Raw genomic sequence first — 18,335 nt, 5'->3', positions numbered from 1 at the left:
GGCGCACTTGATTTAATTGCTGATGTCAGTTTTCCAGGTGCCTCACTAAGATTTTGGTTTTATATTGCAGCCCACAGCGCTTGTGCTCGGACTGGCCTTATCTCGTTTTTTATGTGCAGAGGAAAGGGCGGGTAACTCACGCTCAGCGCGCCTTCGCTGTCTGCAAGTTCTATTTGTTTCATGATGTGGCCCCTATTTGTGTGACAGGGGACATGCAAGTCCTTTTAAGGGCGTCACAGCGAGGGAGGGGATGGAGCTTAATGTCAGCTTTTTATATTCTGAGAGGAGAGCCACAGGCGCACTCGTACGTGCTAGTCTCCTTCCCTTACACGCACGTAAGCATAGTGGTGATCTAAAAAAGAAAACAAAGAACATAACAAAACAGATTGTAGTCTTGTCATTTGTGAAGACATTCACTCTGCTTTCAGCATTCACAATGGGTGTACACGGCCTCTCCCCCCAAGTCAAGGAACATGACAATAAGATCAGTAATATGGAAAATAAATGGATGGATAATAATAATAATAACAGGAGTAATAATAATGATATCCCAGTCTGCTGGGAAAGTTGTTATTAATTGGCTATTTAAAGGTTGGACATTTTACAAATGAATAGGTGAATGATGAATGGATAGGTGAATAGGTGAATGAATTGGTGAGGGAACCATTCCATTTGCCTCAAATGGCAAAAGGACAAAATAGGATAGGATAGACGTTATTTATCCCACATTGGGGAAATTCCATGGTTACAGCGCAAAATGTACAAATAGTATGAACAGGTTGCAGTATAAACAGGACTTACATAAATGGGGAATGAAAGAGTAAAAAGGTAATGCAATAAAAGTAGGAAAATAAAAAATAGCACACATATTGCACACAGAGCACACATATTGCACACCAGAAAAAAAGTTTACACTAGATACAGATTACAGTGTTTACAATTGTGCGGTATAAAGTTGGCTGTGGGGAGGAATGACCTGCGATAGCTCCTTCCTGCACTGCGGATGCAACAGTCTGTTGCTGAAGGAGTCGCTCAGGGCCTCCACAGTGTTGTGCAGGGGTGAGATGGATGTCAGCTTAGCCAACATCCATCTGTCATGGTGTCCACTGGGCAGCCAAGGACAGAGCCAGATCTCCTCATTTTATTAAGTCTTTTTCTGTCTCTGAGCGTGCCAATAACTAATAAATAAATTCCTCTTTCTGCATTGTTGTCTGGATTCGCACCAACATTTAATGGGTTCTTGCAAAGCATATGGGCCAAACCCCAAATGGGTTTTGTAGTTTGGTGTAATCTTGCAAACTAACAAACGAACAAATGCCAGTTAAACCAATACTTCCAACCCGAACAGTCTTTTTTTTTAATGCACAAACATGGACAAATACTGGGCTTCCCCACCCGACATGTAGAACACGCACAGTGCAAAAGGCCCCGCGATCCATGGGGAGACCCATTTTATACAAGGGGGCACATTCTCTGCACTGTGCAAAGGACCTGAGCCATAGAGCGCCAAGTCAGCCCGAGGCAGGAGAGAAACTAGAGACAAGCAAACTGACACCACCCTTGTTGCCTTGTTAACGGCTGACAGCACGCAACAGAATAGAGAATAAAATGGTAGAATTTGCCCATTTATTGGTCAGTCCCTGGTGTGTAATGGTACAGCTGCTACCTTTTTAAGACAGAGGGACTGGGTTCAACCCCATCTCCTGACTTTTTTAAAATTTTATTCTGTTAATTTATTGTTTTGCACAAAAAATCATTTAGAGACAAATTTGTTTCCCATGTATTCGTATTACTCCAAAACATGCATCTTTTAATAAGTCAGTCAGGTTCCAGACGTGGTGATCACAGCTGCCCAGTGTGATTTTTTTTTTTGGAGCCCAGATTTTCTGGCGGTGCCCTTGGTTGCGATACAGTCATTTTGTAATGGCAGAGGGCCCTCCAAATAAAATTTGTGCGGGGGCAAAACACTTGGAAATATTTCCCAACGTTGAATAACACACACAGAAAAACAACTACATGCAAAAGGCCTCTTTTTGTGCTGTAGATTTCCTGGGACTGTTAGAATCCTCATAATCTGCAGCTCAGCTTCCAGACTGGGTTGGTGTTGCTACAGGGGTTAGGAGATACGTCTTTAAACACCATCGCTAAAAAGATGATATGCTGCAAGAATTATCGGCCTTTTATATGATCGATCTTTAGCTCTCTGGATGACTAAAACACGTAGCAGCATGTTGGACCACATTTATAATGGATTTTGTAGCTCATTTTTAAGGAGGTGTTATTTAGTTTCTCAGCTCAAAATAGGCAGCAGTTGTTAATAAATAAGAAGAATTAAGTGAATTTGACAGCTCATTATGTATGAACATTACATCAAAAGCCTTTTCAGAGCTTCTTAGTTTTCCTTTCTGATTTAGGAGGTTGTTTTAAGAGGAATAACAGTGTGTAATATCGTCCTCACCATCATGTACACATTATCTCCAGCACTTTGTTCTTTTTGTTTGTTTAGATGTTGACCCAAATTGATATCCGTCTTCTTTCATCTGTAATGCAGGTAATGTTCAATGGTGTTGTATGGGTACCCTTAGGCTGAAAGTATACTTACATGCACGGGATAAACAACACAACCCCCCCGACATAGTCTGTAATGGCTTCAAGATGACAGTAAGTGAGGACAACATATGAAATGGAATTCCAAACAGTAAGCTTTTCTAACAAATCTCCTAACGTCACCAACAATAAACACTTTAATCAATCTCTGCATCGGAATGAAATGAAGACTGATGAGCAATTGCATCCTCGGACACCTGACTTGACGAGAGCCACTGTCATGTGCCAAAAGCTGTCACTCTTAAACACAACCAACAGATTTCCGTTTATATTTTTGCATTTATCATTGCAAAAAGAATTGCCATGTCTCTATTTGTTCTCGCTTTAATCTCGTCCAGAGCTCTCGTGGCACTGACAGGTCAAAGTGGAGATAACGTTTGCCTTACTGCTGCTTTAATGCCACCTGGAAAACACGGGACACTACAGGGGCACTCGCAGACCTCTGCCAAGGCCAAATCTGAAGGTTACCGGACGTGCTGTTACAGCAAAGAAGCACCAAACTAAGAGTGGTTTATGCACCATTTTAGTGAAAGTGTGACTGGGTTTCATCAAGTTGAGCAATCTGTTGAGTCAGAAAAAAAGCTGTGATTTTGTGTGTGTGTGTGTGTGTTGGTGTTATTCCATTGTAGCAAATGACTTTTAAAGACATACCTCTGCCCCTAGAGAGAAAAACATCTTGAAATGTTCCTTCCTCAAAAGGTTAGGCTGTCAAAGATACTTTTAATGCATATTTGAGCAGCTTCAAGCAGCCAAGACATTTTGGGTTTTTGTTACTTGTTCTGTTCTTTTCTTCTCATTCTCTTTTTGGCACAATGATCTCTGCACGCCCACACCAGGTAGTTACCCTCAGTAATTACAGACCTCGTCTTACTTGACAGGAGGGAGGGGAGGGCATGCTGCTGATTTTTTTACTTTCCCAAATGGCTCAAAGATTTGGCAACTTTAGTTCTAAACTGCTCTAAACTTTTTAGCTCGAAATAGAGCTGAACCTCAGAAGTCAAACAGAATCAATCCGAGGAGGCCCCCTCCTTGATTAGTTCAGATTTTGAATTAATCTTCCCCAGAACAATGATGGTGGGGTTGAACCTAAACCTCTTCAAAACGGTACAGGTAATGTAAACATTTCATCGGCTATCACCACACAGAAAACGTGTTTAGGGATGAGTAGCAACACTCTGTATCCATTATGACACAAGGTGCTGACATTAACAGTAGTAACCAAACCAAAGAAACAGTCCGTGCCTCATTTCAGTACTAAATTAATGCAGACTCAGCCACGTGTGCCAAGTGCTTGAAGGTGACCTTGTGCAAGTAACGTCTTGTAAGTCCCAACAGGGGAAGACAGAGTCCGATGCTCTTTTTAAACTTTATTTATACCTTAATACACCAACAGTCGTGCTCAATCCCAACACCACACACTGACTTCCACACACTTCCTCATTATCAACCAATCACAGTCACGGCGAGCGAGGTGCATTCACAAACACGGGAGAGCAGAACACAAGCAGGTCGTTTTTGGCACATTCCCTGTGTTCTGTATGGCTGCTAGGTTAGATGTGATATTTATGACAATTTGTTTGGAATTTTTTTCATCTTGGTGAAAAGATTATGTAGTTATCATTTTATTTCTATTATTGAAGTATTTTAGTTACTGTTCGTTTCATCTTGCACGTCACAAAATACCATAAAAATAAAAAGGCATTGTTTTAGGCCAAAAATGTTTTCCTTTTAGTGCAAGCTCGGGCACCGTTTAAACAAATGTACCGATTTGGAACCGGTATCGGATGAAAAGAAAAGCTTGATCCGTACTGATGATCAGTTCATCTCTGTTAGTTTTATTACCATTTTCACTTATATCATGACTGATACCCTTGTGTCATGGTATACGCATACACACAAAAAGCAAAAGAGAATGCAAAAAAAACCTCACTACAGATGAGAAAGCAAGGCAGATCGGATGACGCAGAGCCTCTTAATCTGACTTTGCCCAATTTTTGGTCGGGTTTCTGTGAAAATTAAGTCGGAATTCCAGGTTGTTTGATGACTGAACTGCTTTTATTCAAATATTTCTGCTGTCGTCCTTTGTGACCAATTTAAGTCATGTTCACACTGCAGGTCAGTTTCGTTTTTTGCTTATATGTGATTTTTTAATGTCCGTGTGAACTGTACAATTTAGATTTTTTTACAAATGCGACCCAGGCCTTATTGATATGTTGATATATATTTGATATGTATGAGATGCTACTGCAGTCTGAATGTTCGCGTTGCTTATATTCGACCTGTACATCATCGAAAGGCGACAAATGTCACAATTCGTCGCCAAAATAGACAGGCGCACGACGGTTAAAAGAGCAGAAAACAGTCAGTGGTGACAAGGAAGATGTGTTAGAGCTACTCCGACTCCTCACCCACACGCTCCTCAGAACAGACATCGCAGCAAGTTCCCCACAAACTGACATAACCAAAAGATTGCCCTCTTCCTTGTTCATTTTCTACCTGAAATAATTTGGTTACAATTGTACAAAATGTTAAATTGACACCTCTGCCAGGACTGAGACCACAAACCCAGGCCATGTTTACTTCCGCAAACGCACTGTTGTGTTTGGTGCGCGTCATCAGTGTATCGCATTCACGTTGCACACAAGCACAAGTCGCAGATCAGATTTTAACTAAAAGTGTGAATTGGGCATCAGGCCATGCAGTGAGATTGTAGCCTGATACTATTTTTAGGAGTGCTGATTGTGTTTCACGGTTGTTTTCTTGCATTGTTTTGTAACCCTGACAAGCAGGCAAAATTTGATGCACTTTTATTCGGACTGCAAAATATTAGTTTTATGTCTAAATTGGAGAGTTAGTATACTCTGAACACAGTGCTGATGCTGCAAGTATGCAGGATGCAATTGGTCTGCTGGTAGAGTCTCTCGTCAGCGCCCATGTAGCTCATTTGAATAGCGTTGAAATGGTAATTTTATGGGACTGAATGCAGAATGAACGGCTGAGCAACCTTAATTTTCAGAGCCTCGACTGGCCCATCCTGTAAACAATGTCAAACTTAGTTTTTCCCTCCAGCTCAAACTTCTCAACTTACATGTTGAAATGTGTCCGTCCTTCTCGGAGGACACACTAAGGACATGAGCAAGATGTCCTGACTATCACTTTTATCACGCTTTGACTTCCACCATAAGCAACAACCACACAGAGTGGACATTAGATCATTACCCGACCAACGGCAACAGCAAGTGAGCCTTAAAAATGGATTAGACATGCACCACCCAACCCAGGGGGGGGGGGAAAAATTGCCTTCTCTGACAGATGAAGACTTCTCACACAGTCCTTCACACTAAGATGTTTGGAAAAGCATTTGGATCGGCACGCTGGTACACCCACTGGTAGCATAGTATTAATTATTACATTTGAGATCTTCTTCCTCTTACCCGTCTGTTTTTTAGGCCGTTGCTATGGAAACAGGGAAGCAAATTGGAGCTGGTTTTCATCCTAATATTCTTACGCCTTTTCCTACTGGTTGCATAATTGTGTGTGTGTGTGTGTGTGTGTGTGTGTGTGTGTGTGTGTGTGTGTGTGTGCAGGGCAAGCTATTACAGGAAAGGTGGTCGTGCCATGCTGCCAGTAAAGTGGATGCCACCTGAAGCCTTCATGGAAGGCATCTTCACATCAAAAACAGACACATGGTGAGAAGCCCCTACTCTCCTCTATCCTTAAGGACCATGAGGTCAAACGTGCCGCCACCATGACACCACGTTAGTGTTTCACCTTCACACTTCTGCCATCCCTCACTGTGTTCCTCCCTCTGTCCTTCATCCTGTCCAAGCCGGAGACCAATGTTTTTTTTAATTCTTCACTGTGTGTCTGTTTTTTTACGCGCTTATATATGCTTTACAGCCTCGGCTTTGACGGAGCTTGTGATTCATGACTTGGTTGTCCTTCTTCCCACCCCTCTTTGTTTTCCCCCCACCTTTTCTCTCACCACATTACTCCTAGGTCATTTGGGGTGCTGCTGTGGGAGATCTTCTCTCTGGGCTACATGCCTTATCCAAGTCGCAGTAACCAAGAGGTGCTGGACTTTGTGACCAACGGTGGGAGAATGGACCCACCCAAAAACTGCCCCGGCCCTGTGTATGTAAAGATGCACACACTCACACTGCTGAATATGTTCAACCTAAAAGCAAGACAAAGATTCTGAGAGGTCCAGGAAAAGAAAGAATGACCCCTTTTGTATGTATAAAATATGATGGCTGTCAAATGATTACAATTTTTTATCAAACTAATCACAGTTTTCAAATTAATTAATCTTGATTAATTATCATGTCACACTATGTTACCTTATATTACCTTATCATAGTACATTATCATTAGGATTAAATTAGCTTTGCTTGTTCCTCCTCCTTTTTGGACATGTAGAACTGTGAATTGTACTATGTGATGTATTCCAATGTAACTTGTATGCATGTTCAAAATGAATTAAACCATTATCATTACCATGTCTAAAATATGTCCAATTTCACTGTATTTTATTGTAAGAAAGGGCAGGGCAGGATTTTATACATATATATTATTTTTTATTTTTATTTTTTGTATGTATTAGCAGCACAGTTATGAGATGGCACACATGTCTGAAAATCTATTTACCTAACACTGGCTTCTTTAATAGCAGAATATTTGAATCAGACTTCTGTTATCTTGAGCAATGAGGAGTTGCGTTCAAAGACACCACGTCATTTAAGTTGGATTTCACATGTTTTGAGTGAATTTTCTGGGATCTCCGAGCACACTTAAATGCAGCAAATTGTACTTCCGCATTAAGAGTTACAGAGTGAGTGATAAGAATAGCCACTTATTGTTGTTCATTGAATTTCTGTTTACTTAGACCACCCATACACGCATAATAAAGCCGTGATGTTCGGAGTGTCATTGAACGCATCCCTCGGTCTGTCTCATCACAATGAGGAAGTGTTGTTGCAATGAGTGGACTACTACAGTTTGCTTGGGGTAGGAGATACATATATGCTGTTGGAATTGCACTGCTGTGGATGTGTTCAGGTAAGAATAAAGTTATAAAAGAGCGTCAGACACTGTGGGACTCTGTGGGGAGCTACATGGAGCCGCCGTCTGTCGTCATAACAGAGAGCCGTGGCCATGATTCGTGTGCATTAATTTACCGTTGTTACCGTTGTTAACGCGCTATTTTTGACAGCCCTAGATATGATATGAATTTTGAGAAAAACACAAAGTTCTGTTCTGAAAACTGTTGTGTAAACACAAAACAGAGACACATACGTTTACATTAATCCCTGGTTGGGGATCCATGGTTAATTGGTTCCAGACCTACTGTGAGAAGGTAGGATTCCTTATTTATAAATATAATATTTTTGTAGTTAGAGCATAGAAAACCTGTTTACGACCTTCTAAATAAGTTTTTTATTAACAATATCAGGGCCCTGTAGACATAAACAAACCATTATAGTCACCTTTACGCTCGTATTACCCAACATAATAGATGTAACAAGCGTAAATAAGCCATTTAAGACATAAATAAGACTCATGCTCGTGTGTGTTGCTGTAAATGTGTTCCCAAGGGGAGTGGAGTGAGTGGTGGACAGGAAGTGTCGCCAGGGTTCAGAGTTGACTTTCATCTTTCCGTGGGTCACGGCCGCAATAGTAACCCATGTTTTTATTAGGGATTATTGTGCCTGTTGTGAGATAATTCAAACCTGCAACATAGCCTGTTGTTCCAGCGATCAGGTCTGTTGATTGTGCGTCTCACCAAAAATTACAGTAACATTACTGACACTTAGTGACTAGTGTAGAATACTACATCAACGTCCTTAAATGTATCTTTTGAATGCCTTATATTTTGTATTTTAGTTCAGTTAGCCATTTTATGCTTGAGAATGCTTAATTAAACATATTACATCTTACATTATAGAGTATCTCAATTAAAACATACGTAACATTACTGTAGCTTAAATATGCATATGTTTTGACTAAAAATAGATAGCCGTATTCAACCACAGAACAGCAGGATTTATTAATTCATATATTAATGAAAAACCATGATAACGTGAAGCTGTGAAATTCAAAACGCAAAGTGGCGAGGGACGACCGTGTATACATAGCAGTACCATTTGTTACAGTGTTTGTACAGGCTGTACTGCACACAGATGTAGTAATGGGAGGGGGGAAGGCACAGTGTTTGGGCAATCTACTTGAAACTCCACTTCAACTGCGTGAGAAATTCGAGTATGACAGGCCAAGGGGGGAAAATTGCTCCTTGTGCCCACTGTACACTGCATGACAAGCGACACCTGACAGAACTTGAAATTGGCACTGCTTCAAAATACAGTCTACATTTCTTAGCTACTCTTATACCAAACATTGTTACGAGTGGCGGTAAAAACATAAACCTCCTCCATTGGCAGAGACCATAATAAAACAATAGACCTGGCATGAAAGCCTTGGGGGATTTCAGTGAGAACCAACATCAACTTTCTTTCATGTTTGCCTCCGAGTTTGAAAACAATGTCATGAGAAGTTGAAGCTGAAAATCCATACTACAGGTTAAAAAAGACTTGGGTGGGTCTGATGCACACACAGACACACACTAATCAGTAACACTAATCTACTGAAAGTGCTTAGTTTTACATAAATGTTAATGAGCACACTAGCATAGCTATAAATAAAACAATTAGGGAAAAGCTAATGCTGGTGGTTTGCGCTGTTGAAGGGCTGCAGAAGAAGAACATGCACACTAGTGGCCTGCTAGAGGTCCATTTGTACTACTCTGGCAGCACTCCGCTTCTAGGGGTGTTTTCACTTCCTATACGATACCGATATTGAGTATCGGCCAGTGCTAATATTGTTCCCATTTGATACCAGCACAAATCATACATTCTTTTATTACTTATTTCTTATAGTGTAATGTTAGAAAACGCTTGATCGACGCTTACTCAAAGAAAAAAAATCACTTTCTTACTGGTTTGCAGATGTTTCAGATGGCGTTGGGTGTTTGAGGGGGGCCTGAGGTTTGTTTTGCGGGAATCTTCATGCTGACTTTTGTGGTGCTGCTTGGGGTGCACGATGGGGTCAGCCGTGTTGACCTTTGAGCTTTGCGCGACTTGTGCATCGTGGGTTTTACACTCAGCTGCGGCTTCCTTTCCGGATTTTAACACCGCTCATGCTCCTTGCTAAATTTTGTGAGCACATGCTATGCGGATGCTGTTAGTGCTGGAGCGAAGTCTCAAATGGCCTGCCTGTATCGGAGTGCTGATATTGGCGTTTTCAGAAGCAGGACGATTTAGTTGAATGCAATTATTTGTCAATTTTGTGGTCAAAATTAAATCATATGAAAGTGGGGGCATTCAAAAACCGAAGTTTGACTGTAATTTGACTAGCCTAGCCTTAGAATTTTATTATACAACAGATTTTAGCGGAAAACTAAGATTCAATATTCAGTGCTTGATGTCAGGGAAAGAAGTTGCCTGTCATCAGCGATCAGTGAAGTTGATCTGCAATCTGAGAGAAGTCAATTGAAAGAAATAATGGGAGCAGGCAGTCATTATTGATGTCCTTGAGAACATATTAACTTTTCTTCTAAGATTTTTTTTTTAATCTCACAGTTCAAATTATAACCTGAAGCTTTGTAGGGGTCTTCACTTCAATTTTCGGAGTGTAGACACATGCATACAGTATGCCCATGCACATGCACACAAAAATAAGACCACTTGTGTGTTTTTAAACACAAAAACCATGTTCGGTATACCTACCGGTACAACTACTTTGGGAGTTTTACAATCTCAGCATTTGAGATTAAACGAATGACTGTTGACCAAATTGCAGCCATTGTCAGATGAAAGAATGTATTGCTCTTCATGGGGGCTTGGCTCCAGTTGGCTCGAGTGTTACTCAAACTCTGCTTTATTTGTACTTTATTCAGGCTGATACCATTGGATCGACTTCAAGCGGTTTCAAAAATATGTATGAGTACAAAAATGATAAGGCTTTTGGCTACTCCACCAAAATTAGTCATAATATAAATCACTACACTGGTATCACGTTATCCACTTGCTTGGTTTTAATTGTCATTCAATTTTAACGCCTTAACTGCCTTGTTTTGCACTTAAATGAACTTCAATTTATATTTTCATTGAGATGTTTGGTTGTGGAACCTTCATGTAAAAGAGATGACAGAGACTCAGAGATAGGTTGGTGATAGGTAACAGTTGTCTACATGACTACTCTGCACTACAATACAGTTCATTCACGTCTATGCATTCTTGTGTACTTCAGGTACCGTATAATGACTCAAAGTTGGCAGCACCAACCTGAGGACAGACCAAACTTCTCAACTATCCTGGAGAGGATTGACTACTGCTTGCAGGTAAGAAAATGAGACTATTGAGACTAACCTCATCCCAGAAAGTACCAAACCTACCCTAAGTCCCACTTCTGGTAAGAAACTTATCCATACGTGTCAACATTTGCATTTGAAAATAAGGGAAATTTCTATTGTGCAAAGTGGCAGCCATTGTTCACAGTGGCCATATTGAATGACACGTGTGTGTAGATAGACTTGTGAGCGACTATGTGGATTATTTTAGTTGTTCTTTTCATAAAAATACATTAGGTGGGGGTTATCATTCAGAACTGGCAAGCAGTGATTGCATAGTCATTCTCAAAAGTTGCCAGTTCCACCTGCATGTGCCTGGCCCTGGCCCACCCCTTCCAGTCGGGCCAGAGGAAGGCAAGTGTACAGAGAGTGAGTATGCGTCCCTCATGTGAGGCTGGACAAAATTACACAATGCTGGCTTGGCTTTCAGTGTGAAGGATGATAGACTATTGTACTTTTAGTGCAATTGCTTGTGTTGAGCTGCTTAAAACAGAGGGCGTTTTATTATGGACCAGCAAGCTAAGCACATAAGCCCATTCTATTATTCCTCATACACGTTATATGACTGGAAAAGTCTCGATTGTAGGTAGTTACTGTGTAACATTCTGTGTAACTATGGCAGCGTAATTGCCAAACAAAATCGAAAAGAGGTCAACTCGATTAGGAACGTCCCCCTCAGCCCATACTATGTGGAAAAACCCCAACACATGTTATATCACTGGATGCCAGCAAGCTCCAAGGATACAATGCTGGGCCAGAGATAAGGAACAGGCAGACTCATTCCAAATTTTCATGGATATTTTTCTAGTTTTGTGTTAGAATTACTTACTTTAATCAGGCCAACTGTTGGGCCTAAGTATGCATTCAGAATATTGTTGAATACATTAGCGCCCGTGTACGTATTCTGGAGAACATTCTGGAAAAAATTCTGAATAATTGAATACAATAAAACACTGATTTGTTAAAAGCAAGCGTAACTGTTTGCTTTCACATCATTATAATGTGAAAATATCTCTCTCTGTGTCATGGAAGGCGCCTTCATCGCAACACACAACACCTGAAGAGCAGCAGGTGGCATCTCTAGTGCTGTTTAGGAGAAAATGCTGCCCGGTGCAGTGTGGAGCATCTCAGAAGCAAATTGCTGCAAAACATTTCAACATTCACTCTAAAAGAATTAGACATGACATCAGGAAAAAAAAACAGAAAACAATCAAATATCCACTGACAGAAAGACTGTGCTTCGCTGGAGGGAGAAAAAGAAAGTTAGCAAGGAGTTGAGCAGAAAGCTTTTAGAGTGCATTTATTGCATGCGGGTAGTGTCCAGAAAAATGATAAGAAAGGTAGCATCAGTGGTCTCCCACAATATAGAATACCTATATACTGTGTGTGTGTGTGTGTGTGTGTGTGTGTGTGTGTATATATATATATATATATATATATATATATATATATATATATATATATATATATATATACACCTGTACATGCGATTACAGTGGAACCCGCTTAAGTCCGTACCCATCTATGTACAGTCGTCCCTCATTTATTGGGGTTGATTGCTTCCAGACTACCAGACTGCGATAAGTGAATTTTCCGTGAAGTCGGATTCAACATTAATAAACGGGATATTTTTGTATTTGCAACATAGAAAACCTGTTTATGACTTTGTAAATTGTTTTTTTTAGCATTAGAACCCGATAGACATGAAATAACACCGCAATCGTCACGTTTGCACTGTTTACATTTTACACTCTTATACGCTCCTATTCTTTGTTTACGACACATCGCGCAGGCTACTGCAGGGACATAAGAGACAGCCGCCGCTAGCATAGCAAGTTACAAAGCTAACTAGTTAGCCTCTCCAATTGACTTATTCTAAACTTAAGAAAGCGTTTCAAATGGAGTAAGGAAGAAGGACAAAGGAAGAAGCCAAAAACGTACCACTTCCACACAGAATGGGAGGAGAACTTGTCAGACATGTCATGGCTGACTACATATAAATGTAATATAACGACGTGTCATGAATGTAACATTACTGACGCCTAGTGGCCACAATACTACATATAACTTGTCTTTCCATATTTTTTGACGAAAATAGGCCATAGTCAACCACGCAACAGCAATCATTTATTCATGTTTTTTTTTTTTTGTTTTAAACACACTAGAGTGAGGGAGCGGTGTTCGAACCGCGATGTTGCGAGGGACGACTGTACGTTTATGCTGCTGATTCCGATACCGATTATCCATGAGTGAGCTCGGCCGATACCGATCACATGGATCAACGGTACATTAACCGTACATTTTTCAGTAATACGAACACGTGGGAAATAAATTGTTCAATGATGATTTTTTAGCACAAGATAACAACATTATCAGAATAAAATAATAAGCAAATGTTTATTAAACAAATAAATGTCTTTATGAAATACAAATCAGTCCTGCTCAGCTAAAAACAGAATAGTTTCAGTGTCCAGTTTGCAGGGGTGTCCAACTTTCATCACTATTAGAGCCATCAACTATTTGTTTTTTATTTATGACTGGCAACATTTAAATTGTACACAACTTTAAAATAGTAATAGTAATAGTAAAATAGGCTTTTGAAATAGTGTAATGACAGCAAGAGAGCAATATTGTTCAATGACACTTGAAAAAGTTAGTACTTACCCCATGAACGTGATAACCACTTGTCCACTTGACGCCGATTGTTTTTTGTGATCGGCTTTGAAAGGCCTTTATTGGCATCACGTGTTTTTTACAGAAATTATCCAATATCGATCATGCATATCATCATATGCAATCATTGTGTATTGATTTTGTACTAATGGTAAGCCAGACGCTGCTGCTAACCTGAATGATAACACTGGTGATAATATACCTGTGATCTTATGATGATTTACCACACTGTAGGACCCGGATGTGGTGACCATGCCTCTGCCTATTGAGTATGGGCCTATCCTGGAAGAGGAGGAGTGTGTACCCGTACGACCTGATGACCCATCGGGTGCTACTGTGCTGGTGAACGCTCAGGTGCCTGACGGGGAGCTCCCACAGTCACCTCCATGCTACTCCACAGACGGAAGTCATAGAGGTGGGGAGCACGCAGCTGGGATAAGCAGAGCATCCGAGGCCCAAGGAAAGACACCAGCTCAGCTCCAGCCCTACCTCCATCAACACCAGCAACCTCACACGCAGACCTCCATCACCATGACGACCACTGTCACCTCCACAGCCACGGGCACACTCACTGCAAAGGGACCCTCCCAGCCGGGCCCAGAGGGGGGTCACATCAACCTTGCCTTCACCCAGGGCCACCCAGCAGAGAAGGACAGCCACAATGGGCAGAGCACCAGTCTTTGGAACCCCACCTACGGCTCTTGGTTTCTGCAGCAGCAACAGAGGAAGCAGCAGCGGCAGGGAGGGGTGGGTGGCATTGTAGGTGTGGGCGGCAGCAGTGGCAGGGTGCCCGGTGAAGGGCAGGAGCATGTGGGACGGACTGTGGCGGAAGTGGCTGGGTCTATGGGTCTCCAGCATAAATTTCAACATCAGCACCAACTTCAGATGCTGCATCAGCAACAGCAGCAGGGTCTTTGCAGACCCTTGATAGTACCACCATCTCCAGCCACTCAAACACCCCTACTTTTAGATTCAGCAGCTTTGCCACCCGTTCCCCTCTACAGACTGAGACGTTTCCCCTGTGGAAGCATCGGCTATGGCTACCAGGAGCAGGGCATGGCAATGGAGCCAAATCCCCCTCCGCCCCTTGCCTCCCAACAGGGTGCATCAGCAGCCCACCAGAGAGCCCCCGTACCCACATCAGTGTCCCTAACTCGGTCAGCATTATCAGAGGACAGCCGGCCACTATTAGTCACCATGGGGACAGTGCAGGACCCCCGGCTGCCCAGAATGGAGGGTCACAATGCCACTGTGCTTTAGCCAACATGCCTGTGCCACGTTTTTCACTCCCCAAGACTGTGTTCACTGTGTCAGGAAAGAGGGTTTTACACCATCCTCGCGTCCTTGGCTTTCCCCTCCAGTTTGGAAACCACTAACGAGCACATCCAGGAGCTCGATCCATGACATTTTTGCTATGAGGAACTCAGAGGCGTGATCCCCAAAATAAACATTAAAAGCACATCAGAGAAAACTGGATGGCAAAATGAAAAAGGCTAGTTTTTCAGTCGAAGAAATGTATTTTTTCATCATTGAAGGGAGCATGCCTGAGTGTGACCTCAGAGGATGGAGTTTATAGCAGAGATTTCAAGTGAACAGTTTTTGTGAGTGCACTGACTGATGGCTGGAGCACCACTAGAATGGACAATTATTCTGATTTAAATCTCTATAGTTGGCCGGCTTCAGACTTGATTCACATAGTCTGATGACTGTGGAGACCAATTTAAAAGTTGCTGCTGCCAGCCACATATTTCATTTCTATTGCAGGACCCTCACGCTGTTCATTACCCACATCCTTCGACGAGGCAAAAAAAAAAAAAAAAAGAAAAAAAGCTTGGCAGGTAACTTCTACTTTCTGAGAATAATATGTTGGATTCACAGAGACATGTGTACTAAAAAGAAAAGCTACGAAAATGTGTTTCTTGATGTTTGCTTGCCTGCGTGTTTATTTATTCATTTGTTTATTTATTATTTGGATGTGGCTCTATAAATTATCAATGAACAAGCTTCTTAAAGTACAAGCGAAATCATTTTGCATCAGTTGACTCTCACTTCATGTTTTAAGCTGTTTGAAAAGATTAAGCGTCAACTAAGGAAAGGCGAACGAATGCTGTCAAAAATATGCAGGAGGTCCTCGGTCTACGTGCAGGTTTCGCTCCTATGACAGCAAAGTAAGTTGAGTTTTAGTGCAAGTTGGAACTTACACCTAAATTGTACCTAAATTAACACCTCAGTCCCTCACACAGTACACTAATCCCTCGCAACGTCGCGCTTCCAATTTTGTGGCTTCACACTTATGTTTATTTAAAAATGTATGAATAAATCATCCTGTTTTGTGGTTGAATACGACCTATTATTAGTCAAAATTATGCATTTTTAATCAAATTTTACATATTTTTGCCTAAATTAAGAATTTTCAAGCTAAAAATGGCTAAAATACAAATATAAGGCATTGAAAAGACACATTGAGAGACATGACATGTAGTATTCTACACTGGTCACTAGGTGTCAGTAATGTTACTGTAACGTTCAGTGAGACACACAAGCACCAGACTTGATCGTCGGAGAAACAGGCTTTTATTGCAGGTTTAGACAGGCACAATAATCCCTACTGCTGCGGCCAATACCCACGGCAAGATGAAACTCAATTCTGAGTCCCCCACACACTCTGCTCCCCCAGGGAACACATTTATAGCAACACAAACGAGCACGAGTCTTAATTACGTCTTAAATGACTCTTATTATGTCGACTATATTGGGTAATACGAGTGTAAAGGTGACTATAGGGGTGTTATTTCATGTCTAGAAGGCTCAAACAATGTTAAAAAACATATTTAGAAGGTCTTAAACAGGTTTTTTATCTAATTTATAAATAAGGAATCCTACTTTGCAGGAATTCACTTATCACAGTCAGGTCTGGAGGGATTACTGTATACACCTACAGTGGTTGTGTGCGACTTATAAAATACAGTAATAACATGATTAAATACATGAATTACATGAGTGTTATCAAAACAGAACTACTTCCGTTTATCCCTGTTCAAAGTCACCATCTTTATCCTTCATCCTTGATGTCCTTGATCCTTGATCTTTGGACCGGGCATGCAGCCAATTTTCTGAGCGTTTAACGATTTCTAATTTCACTTCATTTTTCACTTTTACTTTCCTTTTCTCTCTTCGGAAGAGTCTGCCTCACACTGGGAGGACATAATGAAGGGGAAAAAGTTAACATAAAAGAACGAGAGCGATGTCCTTCCTCGGTGTAGCTCCGCCCGACTATGCATTCTATCACCGTGCGCACATAAGTTCTCTTTACTTTTTGTACAATATTAATAATTCATGGGGGTGCGTCGTCGCCACGAAACGTCGTAACACGAGGACCGCCTGTAAAGAGTAAATGCAGGGATTTCCATGCGTCCTCTATTGTGCCCTTTGAGGGCGGATGCAAAAACAAAGCGCTGATGCAGGTAAAGCTGAGATTATTAAAAAGCACCATCAGCAACAATCTGTTCACTGCTTTGTTGCTGTTCAACTCAAATAAGTCGCCTGCGGCATCATAAAGTCTCTCCGCCAACCCAGATCTTGTGTTCATGAATTCACTGTGTAAGAGTCGATTGAGATTTTGATTTCATCATCTTGCCTTTTAACAGTCAAAAAAATACGTTTTTTTTGTGTGCAGCGCTAGACACAGTGGATATTGCTGAATCAATGTTAACCTTCACATTTGTTATCTGGAAGCTCTCCGACATTTGCATATTTTATCTTTTCTATTACAGAACGAATGTCGTGGAATACAAATGGGTGTGAATGGTAATATCGAAGAAAACCTGCTTTTGCTCATCATGTGAATAAACAGTTTGGGTGTCATTTGCTCATTTTCCACACACACACACACACATACCTGTCTTGAATTTCCTGTTCCGTTTTAAGGCTGCCACATCGTGTATCGAAGTAATAAACACCACAAGATGCTGAGCTTTGGCAAGCTTGTCAGTCCATCTGCTGTCAGGACACTCTTGACTGGTGAAGACAAATGCATTGTTATTGGCCAGATCAATGAGCGAAAAGTGTTTTTGCTTTGTCTCCTGTACATGTATGGCTTATATACAGTATTATATCACTTTGTGTTCTCTTTGGAGCTCATAATGTACAAAGACATACTGAGCTGCACCTGTAAATGATGTAATTATAGAGTATTGTACTATGGCTCGGGTAAACACTGTACCCTTGGGAAGACGTTCGCCAAAATGAATAAATTACTATATAATATGAATTTCACGTTTGCTGCGAAACTCATTTAGGATCATATTTTTTGCATCTGGAAAATGAGAAAAGAAATCAAACATAACTTCAGTGACATTCGAGAGCGGTAAACAATTTTTTAGTAAATTTCAATATTGTGCAAAAGATTTGAGTTCAGGAGTTCAATTTAGACAGTTCACCACCAAATCGCTAGGGGGCAGTGTTTTCCGGAGTGGGAGCAACCACAACTCTTGTTGACTAGCTTTTCAGCTTCCTGTGTGGTCGTAGTGAACAATGCCAGCTGAAGCAACATCCAGATCGTCCATGTAAACATCAGCAGAATTGCACTGAAAGTACAGTCATCCCTCTTTTATCGCGGTTAATTGCTTCTCGCGTTAAATGAATTTCCACG

At 41.2% G+C, this 18,335-nt stretch overlaps 1 protein-coding gene across 2 annotated transcripts in view; it reads left to right on the top strand.

Moving 5' to 3' along the window:
* Positions 1–17,936, top strand: part of alk (ALK receptor tyrosine kinase) — a 375,499-nt gene extending 357,563 nt beyond the window's left edge. The window contains exons 26-29 of one of the 2 annotated variants that reach the window (XM_054795492.1): positions 6,195–6,296; positions 6,607–6,741; positions 10,912–11,002; positions 13,919–17,936. In XM_054795492.1, the coding sequence (XP_054651467.1) occupies positions 6,195–6,296; positions 6,607–6,741; positions 10,912–11,002; positions 13,919–14,944 (1,354 nt within the window). In that variant the 3' untranslated portion in view covers positions 14,945–17,936. The remainder of the gene's footprint in view (positions 1–6,194; positions 6,297–6,606; positions 6,742–10,911; positions 11,003–13,918) is intronic. The other variant, XM_054795494.1, reaches the window with a different exon arrangement.
* The last annotated feature ends 399 nt before the right edge of the window (positions 17,937–18,335 follow it).

The sequence above is a fragment of the Dunckerocampus dactyliophorus genome, chromosome 13, assembly GCF_027744805.1.
Source record: "Dunckerocampus dactyliophorus isolate RoL2022-P2 chromosome 13, RoL_Ddac_1.1, whole genome shotgun sequence".
In the NCBI taxonomy this organism is placed as follows: domain Eukaryota; kingdom Metazoa; phylum Chordata; class Actinopteri; order Syngnathiformes; family Syngnathidae; genus Dunckerocampus; species Dunckerocampus dactyliophorus.
The sequence above is the reverse complement of the archived record's forward strand: the minus strand, read 5'-3'. Positions and strand labels throughout refer to the sequence as shown.